Source organism: Silurus meridionalis, chromosome 24 (assembly GCF_014805685.1).
Source record: "Silurus meridionalis isolate SWU-2019-XX chromosome 24, ASM1480568v1, whole genome shotgun sequence".
NCBI lineage: Eukaryota > Metazoa > Chordata > Actinopteri > Siluriformes > Siluridae > Silurus > Silurus meridionalis.
The window spans coordinates 8,288,103-8,300,434 of NC_060907.1; the positions used below are offsets into that span (position 1 = coordinate 8,288,103).

Below are 12,332 nucleotides of genomic sequence, written 5' to 3' on the forward strand. Positions count from 1 at the left end.
AGAAGGATGATTTCTGGACTCTTCTGTTTACACGCCAAGCAGTAATGGGGATTCAGTGCGCAACAGACGGTGGACAGTGAAAACAGACTTTGTGTTAGATGAGAAATCCGAATCCGTTATGGATTCACATCCTTCTGAATCACTCAGTGAACTGACCCGATTCTCATGATTTTCTTGATTCAGTACTGATTCTGTCTGCTTTTTTCCATGGAATTCCACTAGCGGGCACTCACTGAATCCGTGGACTCATAAATCCTATTCACATTCACGCCACGAGTCTGACGGATCCACTGAATTCCATGGTTCAGGTCTTGAATCTTGTGTTTCTGACCATGCATCTGAACTCAGTCAGCTATTACAATAATCCCACTGCCATTAGTGCTTTTAGCAGGATCACCTTTAGTTTATTTGCTTCCTCTCTCTAGATATTTTTTACAATACATTATTATTTCTTTAAAGTAATCCAGCCATTAGGGTTGCACAAGCCAGTGCACTCTTAGTGCCGGTCCCAAGCTCGGATAAATGGGAGGGTTATATTAGGAAGGGCATCCAGCGTAAAACATGTACCAAATCTAACATGCGGATCACGAATACGGATGATCCGCTGTGGCAACCCCTAATGGGAGAAGCCGAAAGAAAGTTTTTATTATTTCTTTAAAGGAGAAGTCAGATCATATTCTTTTTTTTTCTCAGGAAAATAAAGAGCAGGCAATGTGTCAGTTTTTATTTAATGATTATGATGAGTACATGGGATAAAGAGTTAAGGCACAAAGTAAATAGTTTCCCAAATCATAACAACCCAAATCATATAGTATATTTGGCTAAATAATTGATGTAATATTTCATATAGTAATTTGTTTTTTTTAGACAGTGAGTGCTCTCAGGTTCAAAACAAGGCTGTGTTGCTTGGGGTATACTTGAGAATAGAGGACAACATAAGCTTTAAAAATGTCATCAGTGCTTCAGCGCCTAATTAGGATCCTCAAATTTTGACAGGAACGGTGGTGCTGACACTTACATTCTCCACCTGAGAGAAAAAAAGAAACATCTCTTTAATTTCCTTTTATATAATTTACAGTATACACACACACACAATTGTTAATAATGATTTCCCCTTGCAATCATATGAAAATGACTTACTTCACTAATGCCAAAGTTGTTTATGAATACATCTCCAGCAATATACATCGAATTCACCTTCTCTATTGCTACACGGTGTTTAAATGTGTAGCATCCCAGGCCATTCAATATTATCTGAACAAACAAAATATAACCTTCATTAATCCATCTGTTTAAAGTTGAGACTTTATTTCTTTTCTCTATAATATCATACCTCATAGCCTTCTGGTTTGACAAGCACAAAGATATCAAAGGCTGCTCCTTTGACAAAGGGGCACCAGTTAATAAGTTCTTCATTTCCCCATGCTCCATCCCTGCTACTGTTAAGGACTATATGGTCTTCACGGGCGCTGAAGTGTAAAGCGTTGTCATAACCATACCTCAGTGATGTCACAAAAGTAATTTCGAAGCTGCAAGAAATTATTGTCATATTTTAATAACAACATTTTTATGTCAGTTGATCCACATTAAATGATTCAAACTGTTGTAAAGTGAAAACACATTAAACATACATGCAACAGTCTGAAGGAACAACCCCTTGGAAGAACAAAGCCATGCCAGGTTTCATGGTTACTGAAAGTTTGCTGAAATAGCCCTTTGTCTGTTGTGGTCATAAGATTATTGGTTTATTAATGATAAATGCCTATTATTACAATTTTATTATTAAAATGCAAATGTGAAATTACTCAGTCATTTTTTAAAAGACATCACAATTTTCTTGATGTATCAGTTACTCACAGGGTTGCAGACTGCTTGTGGCACATCAGACTGGATGTTGGAATGCTTTACACGTGAGGTGCCAGAGTTTAATTCCTTAACAAAAGTAGAGTTGTTCCAGTTCTGTAGAGAGTAGACACATTTACAATGTTCATGAAAATTATGTTTATGAAAAAGGTTTTGAAACACACACAAAGACACAAATAACTGAAGAGTTTGAGTATGCAATATAACTTACAGGAACTGTACCAATGACATTCATAATGACGTCTCCACCAATGTAAAGAGTGGTCACTTTCTCTATCGGCATACGGTGCTTGAACAGGTAACGCCTCTGCCCATTTACATATATCTGTAAAGTACAGACGTGGCTTTCTTTAAATATATTACATTATTATTAAGTGCAGGGGACCTCTAAATACAGCCCCCACATTTGGAATGGCCCTATAAAACACACTAAAACACATTTTAACACCCTTACCAACGCTTAGCACTTCTCCTTGATACTGAGTATATATATAGTGTTGCTTATGATATACCACACATTCCAATGAAATGGAATTATAACCAAAAGTATATTTAAAATATTGCGCTATCAAATGTACTTAACACTCACCTTACAACACATGAACTAATTAGAGTAGCAGAGGACAGACCACAGAGAAACAGTCAGCCAATAGGAAACCACGGCTTACCACTACCCAATCATCTTTCAATCTTCCAATCTTTTCAATTATTCAACCACTTCATTATTAGCAAGTAAAGGCACATACTAGATAGATAGATAGATAGATAGATAGATAGATAGATAGATAGATAGATAGATAGATAGATAGATAGATAGATAGATAGATAGATAGATAGATAGATAGATAGATCGATCAAAACTGGTCCGTATGTGCATAACATAATAACTAATCTAGCATTAGAAGGCATAATAAATACATTTAAAATCATGATCAAATCTCCACTACTGGTACTTATTTCAGCTCATGCAATTATGTATTACAGACCAATCCATTCCCCCGTTAAATAAAGAAAAAATTATGTGGCCCTCGCAGAAAAAAGTTTGGTGACCCCGATTTAGTGGGTCCACTTTCATACCTCATAGCCTTCTGTTTTGATCACCAAAAAAACATCAAAGGCAGATCCTTTAGAAATGGGACATGATGTCTTTTCTTCACCCTCCCACTTCCCATTCCTGTAGCTGTTATAGATCGTCGCATCATTGATGCAAAATTTCAAGTGAAAAGCAACACCGCCAACTTCCCTTTGTCCGGCTATAAGATTTATTTCAAAGCTGTGTGTAGAACAAAAATTTATTTTAAAATACAGTACAAAAAATCCATAAAAAGTACATAATATTTATTATATAATAATATAATACAACTGTGTAATGTGGTCAGTAACATGAATACATACACATTTCCTGCTGCAGGAACAACCCCTTGGAAGTACAAAGCCATTCCTGATTTCAGTCCTCCTCTATTTGTATCAGTGTAAGGAATGCTCTGTGATGAGTAAAAGATCATACAAAAGAACATACATCAGAAGGTCTCATAAGGTTTGTTTTTTGTTTAGTTTTGATCTTAACCAAACAACACTGAATTCACTGATTCATCAAAAGTTGTACAAATTCTTGCAGCCTTCTTGCTCAGCTTTGGCCTAACAGAACAAATGAAATTTTTTGTTTTTGTAACTTTTTTTAATATGTTGAGTGTGATTTTGGAGCTGTTGCTACTCACAGGACTGCTGACAACATTTGTAACCTCTGACTTGATAGTAGAGAGAGACCATCTTGACATCCCCATACTGCTCATTATTTTATGCCTTATTTTATTAAAGAGCGAAGGCATAGAAAGGTCCTGTGGAAAATAAAATTATGTGCCACATGAATAAATGAAAATATAAAGTATGAATTACCAACATGCATAACCAACACATTATATATTTTAATCAATTTCTTTTGATAAAAATGGAAACCAAACCTATATTCATGCTTGAACATAAATAGAAGACTAAGATTATCTTAACTTACCCATTTGTCCACTGTGACATGGTCTTTCCCAAGGAGTGAGAAGGAGACAGCATCACTGGCTTCACTCACTCCTACATCACTAACAGCTCTGTATTGGACCCAGTATTGTTCTCCTGACTTTAGTCCGGTCAGTGTGAAGCTGGTCTGTGCATCTGAAGTGTTGATGACCGTCCATGCAGCAGCATCAGTTGGTGGTGTTGTCCTGTACTCAACTCTGAAACGTATTGTCTCTCCAGTTGGGGACTTTGAAAACTTTAGGAGGACTTTCCCTTCACTGGTTTCCACCACAGGTAGGGAAGGTTTGGATACAGGCTGGAACTTGGGAGTTTTTAGACTGCTGTTTTGGTAAAGTTGGATGGAGGTTCCTGGATTGCTGGGGTCAGAGAAGGCGGCAATGATGAACTTGATCCTCTTGTTATTTATATTGGCCTTAAAAAAACTTGTGAAGAGAGAAAGATTTTGCCTCATGCTTGCAGAAATGTCACGAGAAGTAAACCAAGGCTGTGTTGCTTGGAATGGGAATGCATTTACATTTTGTTGCCCCAAATTAGCAAACATGTTAGACTTTACAAAGTCTTTTATAGTCACTATGTAGGGGTCTTCATTCTTTAGAGATGTAAATGACAAGCAGACCACCACATCAACATCAGGATCAAAGAGGAAAGAATTAAGTGACCCTAAGGATCTGACAACTTTCACGTCCTTCAGCCCACTGGTATAAGAACTCAGTATGTTTAATTCAGCTGAAATGTCATCCAACCATTTGTTCATGTGGGTATTTGTGAAGGCTGTCAAGTAATGATTGTTCAAGATGTTCTGCAGATCTTTTTCCTCCACTTCCCCATTCCGAATAGTTGGCAAAACTTTGGCCAGTTCCTTCAGGAATGATGACTTATAATAACCCACTAGTTCCTGAAACTGTAGCAGCCTGTTTTTTATATCATGGAAAACATCTACTATTGGGTTTGTGATGAAATCATTGCTTCTTCTTTGTACTTCACCAAGGTCCTCCAACACATTTTCTGTTTTAGTCACCAGGTTCAAACTGATTTCTCTCACCAATTTAGCAGCCCTATCATTCAATAGTGTGAGAGGATACAACCACACTGTCACTGGTACTCCTTTACTCTTTCGTTCTTTCAGCAAAGTAGGCAATCTCCTGCATGCCCTCAAAGCCTCTGTGTATGTTGTGGGGTTTTCCTCAAGCTCATAGTCACCATAAAATGTGACATTCATATTCTCCGTTAGATTTTTTTCATTTTGATTCATTGTTAGGGACGCTTGTCCCTCAATAGAAATAGTAGGTATCTTCTTAATTGTTGCATAAAGGTTTCCTTCAATCTCCTGTTTGTTCTCATTTTCTGCACTTATATAATCAAACACTAAGAAAGCACTAGCACCGTACTGTACAGCTGTAATTACATGAGTGGCTGATTTCTGCTCAAAGACTTGTGGATAAGTGATATTGCCCAGCTCCTTCATAGTGAGTTGCTCAAATTTTGTTGTCTGGCTGTACTGCATGGTAACTCTGGACTGACGTGCTGAGGATTTGGTATCATGCAGGTATTTGGCCGATCCTCCAACTTCTACCAGCCCACATAAGAAACTTGCTTTTAGGGAAGCTTTCACATCTAGGAGGTTGGCCTTTTCACTAATACTGTCAGAGGCAACTAGCTTGACAAATGTTTTAGTCTGGTCATGAACATCAAGATTGTCATACATTGAATTCCTGTCCCATAAAGTAACACCTGAAACAAGAGAATTAAAACATTACTTTCCAGAATATTACTTGACTCTTGATCTACATGTGTGTGCCCCCCAAATTACTTGATTACTTGACTCTTTAGAAATAACCACTGGTGTAATTTTGTATAATTTTTGAATTTGTAATTGTATAATTGTGTTTTTTATTAACAATAACAAGGTTTAATCTAGCTTCGAGTCCAAAATGAGTCTTAATCCATATTTAACTAGTTTTACACACAAAGGTGTATACAACTAGACATCCAGTGACTCCTGTTCACTTTAAGACATATGCAATGACACCTACTGCACATCTCGCTTATCAAATGTCTCTTTGTGTCAATTTACATTTAGAGCTTTCGACCGACACAACACAACACAACACAACAACTGAGAAGTTGAGGGTTAAGGGCCTTGCTCAAGGGTGTAGCAGTGGCAGACATACATTTACTTGCAATGCTGAACAAAAGAGAAACAACTTAACACAAAAAACATCTAAAAGTTACCCCTACCACCCAATTTGTGTAAATGGTTTTGTGTTTTGAAAGTAACTTAATTAACCCCTTTTAAACGCTTCCGAATTACTAACAAAGTGGATGTTATTACTGCTTTAGCAAAAGGGATTCAAGAGTGATTTGCAGTTTTACTGTGTGTATAAATAGCAGTATAACACATGAGCAAAAGAACAATCATATTAGCATACAATCGCCATTGTTGATTGGAAATAAATAAATGAACAATTAGATGCCAAAAAGGTTCCAGTTGCAACTCGAATTTTATTTAATCGAACTAATTACTTCAAACTGAAGGAAAGCAGAATATGTACACAGACCTTTAAATGTTGGTACTGATAAATGATTTCATTAATTATTAATTAGTCCTAATTATTAATTACTCCTAAATTGCAATTTTATTTCTAAGACACCAGAATTAAAAGCCACAAAGAAGTGGGTTGCAATATGTTGCTTTATGTATCTTTTCATTTATGAGTGATGATTTGCTACAGCATTATTTCAATATGTCAATAATCTACTACACATTGTTGTAACTTCATGGTAACTTTGTTATTGTAACTTCATTTATACAGAAAAGTTATTTTACAAGCATTAAATGAATAAAGGTAAACAAAAGCAGATATTAATTTTAAAATAAACTAGACCTTATTAGAACATTTATCTAAGAATGAACACAAATATTAAAGCTACAACTTATATATATAATAAACCAATTTATGAATTTCTCTTTAGAATGAATAAAGTGATTAATGTATTAATCAGCTGCCAATATGAAGTTTGCAAAAGCCTTCTCCAATGTTTAATGCGAAAATGAAAGTTCTGCCACTGACACTTTCATACAGCTCTGATTTTTTTCGCTAATGTGCAAGAAACTTTAACTGCAATTATTTAGCTGCATAAACGACAAACTTGTTAGTCAGCAGATTTTTTTTTTTCTTTCTCTCTTAATCTTTTTATCTACACACAGCTACTTCTACACACATACTATTTCCAAAAAAAGCAGTGAATGTTCAGTTATATATATATATATATATATATATATATATATATATATATATATATATATATATATATATATATATAGTGTTCTTTCTTTATCATGTATAATGAACATTACAAACTACATAAATACACTAAAAGAAGAAAATAAGAGGTTTACCTGGAATAAAAGAATCAGTGCGGCAGTCGTACAACATGCCAGGATACAGGGCCCTTCCCAGGGCTGCCATCTCAATGATTTTTTTATCCATGTCTGTCAAGAAAAACAGTGTCATTAAAATGCTTTTCTGGATTATCTATGCTGAGTGGCCTCCGTATGAATGGAGCATGTTTAATTTTTTCAAGATTTATATAAATAAACATTTAAAATATGAATATAAATAGAAAGATTAAAGATTGATAGAGCTACTTAGATATAAAAAAAAATATATATATATATATATATATATATATATATATATATATATACAAGACCTTATGAGTAAACGAGACCTTTCGAGATCTGTTGAGACCAGCTGTGTTGTTCTATTCTTCTATGCAGTGTTCCTCTATTTATACTGTTTTAGAGACTTGTTTCCTTTGTCGATTTTATTATACAAATTAGTAAATAATCTAATAATGTCTTCGGGTGACAATTTGTGTGATCCACCCTGTTTTGCAAATGGGATGGTTATTATGTTATCCCATAAAGTAACAGGACACGTTTATTATGAAACTTCAAAGAAAATAATTTATGAGGTTTTCTGCCTAATCCCATGGCATTTCGTGGTTCAAAAACACGAATTTGCCTCTTTTTTCTTTTTATGTAATGTATTTCATTTAAAAGTATTTTTGGTGCCTTCACAGTTTCAAAGACGCTGTATTGTTTTTTTCTAGTTTGTTATTGTGTTGTTGTTTTTTAATCTTCAAGCACTATTACTCAACATTTAGGCAGGAGATTTTATACTTGTTTTTATTGCTTTATATTCAGTAAACTACTCACTATTAAGATCTTCAGTGGTTCCTTTCAATCAAAATACAATAAATATATTCACCCTGTTATTTAAGGACACTTTGTTCACTAGAGGCACACATTTATTACAATATAACCCGAACCCTTACCCCTAACCTAACCGTATATTTTCTGCCTTATTCTGTGTATGTGGGGGGGTTTTCCTCAAGCTCATAGTCACCATAAAATGTGACATTTATATTCTCAGTTAGTTTTTAAATTTTGATTCATTGTTAGGGATGCTTGACCCTCAATGGAAGGTATCTTTTTAATTGGGCTCAGGGTATTGTCGGAACTCAGAGCCCGTCTCTGAGGCGACACATCGAGGGTGGATTTCTTTGCTCAGAGGATTCCCAATAATGCCCAGCCAATTCTAGAAAAAACACAAATATAATAGACACAAACCGCCAATGAAGGATCCTCAGTCCTGGATGAGTAAAAGCAAAACTTCTTTATTTCCATGCACGTTCCAAAGAGCTCAGTAGAAGGTGGGTACTTCACATCAAAATGAACAGCACATCAACAAATGATAGAGCACGCCATAGTGAGGAAGTACACTGACTGTTCGTTTCGCGCTTGTATTTATACCCTGTAGCCACCGTGTCTTTTCTATTTTTTCAAATTCTTTGGCCTTGAGAAATTCCCTTATGTCTGCCTTCTTGCCGTTCCTTGTCCCCTTTGCCTATCCTTGTCAATTCCCTTATGTCTGCCTTCTTCTGCCAAGTCCCCTTATGTCTCGGATCTTGCCTATCCTTGTCAATTCCCCTTATCTTTGGCCTTGGTGTTCATTCTTCCAAATAACACCATATTTGGAGTTCCTGTTTTTCCAATTTCCTTATATTCGGCCCATAATTTTATACATAAAAAATATGAGTGAGTATAAAGCCCTTATTTCTCTCTGGATTCAACCATACGTTCTTCAGTCTCTCAAGTGTGAACAACCTTTTTGCGGCCTATTTTGTCCTCCTGCATTTGCAATGGGTAAGTGTTATGCTTTATTCTTTTATAATGCTGTTTTGCTATTCTACTTTCATTTAATTGAGTTATAGCATTGTTTGTATACTGTGCTTGATTATAATACTTTTAATTAATAGTTGTATGCGCCTAGGTTATATTTTAATTGTGCATTCTGAACTGAATGTTACACTGTGTGTAGAATCTTTTTTCTTGCATGAGTGTTATCTTTTGCTTATGCCCGTCGTCACCGTGATTTGACCCTGTCTAATATCTTATCTCTGTTGGTCTCTTTGCTCAGCTCCACCACGTTTGCCTCCCAGAACGACTCAGTTGGGCATTCTTCACGACAATTTCGCCAGTTTCAGCTCTCCTTACTTGCCGCTGAGCTTACTCATTTTCTTGAACATCTTTCCAGCCCAAGTGTCCCTGAGGATGCCTTCCTGCCTCCTCGCATTGTGCAGAGCACTTCTACGCGTGACAAGAGCACACAGACTTCTCCTGAGCTCAACAGCCGTCACGGATGCTCCTACTTCCTGACACTACACCACAGTTTTCTCCCTATCCTTCACACTGGCCTGTTGCTTTGCCAAGTCACCGTGCTCCTGTGCCTTCACCTGGCTTGGGCCAAGCCGCTCTTTCATGTCTCCTGCCCATGCTTCTGTGTCTTCACCCGGCCTTGGGCCTAGCTACTCCTACATGTCTCCTGCAGCTGCTGAAGCCCGTACGCCTTGCTATTTCAATAAAGATGCTTAATCTCCCTCAAGTTTGTTTCCTGTCCTTCTTTGCCTATTCTATACACTCATAACATTCAGTCAGATTCTATCCTACTCACACATGTAAATACCCTATTATTATTATTAATACTTGATGTAACTAAAGGTTTGATTAACATATAGATCAAATAGGTTTTGTCAGACTACTTCTATTATATCTAATAAGTTCTATATTGCTTTATTAAGTTAATTAGGTTAATTTAGTTTGATAATATTAGTTTGATTATAACACACGCTAGATATGGTTGATTAAAATATTTTTCTCGACATTACTCCCCCCTCTGAGACTTTATAGTCTCACATTCCGCTTATAACCACTTATAACCATTTCTCAATCATACATGTCATGTAATACAGCAGTAGAACAAAGTAAAAGTCTTTGACTTCTTTGGCATATGTAGTTTTCTTCTGACCCAGATACTTTGCGTATCGCAAGGGGTCTTGTTGGAGCCCTGGAAGAGGTTACTAGCACTTTACCAGGCACTCGTGTGTTGAAAAGAATAATAAAGCAAAACAAAAGTAAAAGAAATAAAAGCAAAATGATTAAGATCGACAATGCAACATTATAAGATCGACAATGCAACATTATAAGATCGACATTACTCCCACCCTCACACTAATGGGTGCGCCAAACCACAACATCGATGAACTAGGAGTGGGCGAAAAACCCTGTAGACAAACATGCCAGGAAAATTCCCACCTGCCCGCCAGTGGCGCGACCGTGGAATCACCACCAAGGTCATCCTTAGTCGTGGGTGTACATGCAGTTAAATATGAGACACATAAACAAAATGAAAATTGAAATTAAACAATGTAGTCCGCATAATGTGCGATATCTGTGAATCAGGATAGGGCGACAGTGCCAATCCCGATGTGTTGCTGGTTCCGTTGTCCATAGAACATAGCCTCCTAAGGTAATGGTGTAGTACGTTACAGTAGTGCGTTGCATGACGAAGGTCGTAAGCAGGAAACTATGGGTGTTTCGGGCTCTTGTTGAGAAGGAAAGAACCCCAAATGACTCAGCCAGGAGATTGCAACGTATTGTGAAGACTCGGGTGACCATCTGGAGTCCACCAGGAAGATTATAGACAGAGTTCTGAATGGAGTCTAACCACGTTCCCTCCGGAGAAAACATGTTAGCATGGCGCAAAATGGCGGTCACTGGTCTACGCTGGTCCTCATCTGTTTCCCAAGCAAACTCATCCTCTGTGGAGGAAAACCGAACCACTCATGGGGTCCATCATGGCACCGGTCACCCAAAGGACAGTCGTCACCGCCTTGGCACCACAAGCAATGTGTCTGATGGTCATAGGTTAGGGCTGCACACGCCTCACAGGGACCCCTGAATGTGTCGAAGGCGAAGCGATATCCCTCATAACATGTTTCTGCGAATGCACACACACCAGGAAACAGTCGCAGATTCGGCTGTAGCCACCTGGGTTCACCAGCGCCATGTTCCTGCACACAACATGAAGAACTCACAACAACAACATGGTTCATACAACATAATTTGGACAAGCAACGACTTAAAGCATTTGCCATGAAAGTGGGAAATATAGAAGTAAACCTCCACGGTATGTTATTAGTATCAAGATCAGTAATCAGGCACAGATAGATAGATGGCTAGACAGATATACATCTGTATACATAATACAAAGGATATTAGTAAAAGGATATGTTTGGTGTGCAGCACTACGTGAGTGCATCCAGTTGGCACCATAATCAACAGCAGCTGAACCCAAAAAACATATAGCTGGACAAAGATGAGTGGTGTCATAAGGTGCTTTGTCACATGCCTCTAACCCTACTGTCGGCATAACACGAGGTGGACGCCGAGATCTTCTGTCACATACAATGCACGTAGAGTGGGGCACTGCTGCATGCCCCGAATCCACCATCCATTGTCTGTACAGGTTAAGGTTTGGCTGAATGTTTGTAGTTTCAGCATATTGCTTTACTGATGTTACATTGATTCTTTCCGCGCATCTGAAACAGGTCGGGGCTTTTGGGTTAGAGGGATAGTTGGGGTTCTTGTATCTGAAACTAAATTGTATTCTAGGTAAGTTCATCCCTTCCTGCCAGTTAGGGACATATACTAGAATTTTATACAAAACATCCCCATACGCTAGAGATTCTACTGAGGTTCTTTCAAACGTGCCATGCGGGATCCCTACTTGGGGAAAACCGAAATACCATAAAAGCGTAATATCAATACAACTGCGGGTGCCTAATATGCGAGGTATAACTCTGTGGGGTACTCCAGTGACCACTATAATGTCTGTTTCTTTATCCGTGTCAGTCATTCGAGCCTCAAGTCTCATCTCGTATTCAGGAGTGTTTTTTATCTCTGTAGAGTTGCAGGGATGAAAAAGGGATATAGTATATGTTATAAACATATGTTGTGCAGTTACTGGAAAGGATGGTAGGACCTTGGTGTTATTTAAAACGCCCAATGCACACGGAACTGTTCTGCAAGCACG

The 12,332-nt window shown here is 37.5% G+C and overlaps 1 protein-coding gene across 1 annotated transcript; it reads right to left on the minus strand.

Moving 5' to 3' along the window:
* Window positions 1–721: 721 nt before the first annotated feature.
* On the minus strand, window positions 722–7,380 carry LOC124378206 (verrucotoxin subunit beta-like). Its single transcript, XM_046837756.1, has 11 exons — window positions 7,292–7,380; window positions 3,875–5,622; window positions 3,582–3,701; window positions 3,259–3,347; window positions 2,941–3,136; window positions 2,075–2,188; window positions 1,858–1,959; window positions 1,632–1,720; window positions 1,334–1,529; window positions 1,141–1,254; window positions 722–1,027 (listed from the first exon to the last, which is right to left on the minus strand). The coding sequence occupies exons 1-11, from the start codon at window positions 7,359–7,361 to the stop codon at window positions 983–985; spliced, it is 2,883 nt and encodes a 960-aa protein (XP_046693712.1). The 5' UTR covers window positions 7,362–7,380; the 3' UTR covers window positions 722–982.
* Window positions 7,381–12,332: the final 4,952 nt, after the last annotated feature.

Coding starts and splice junctions, on each gene's coding strand:
- LOC124378206 (XM_046837756.1), bottom strand. CDS start 7,361: ATGGCAGCCCTGGGAAGGGCCCTGTATCCTGGCATGTTGTACGACTGC. Junction 3,137..3,258: donor GTTCCTGCAGCAGGAAATGT/GTATGTATTCAT, acceptor TTCTACACACAG/CTTTGAAATAAATCTTATAG. Junction 1,028..1,140: donor ACAACTTTGGCATTAGTGAA/GTAAGTCATTTT, acceptor TTTTTCTCTCAG/GTGGAGAATGTAAGTGTCAG.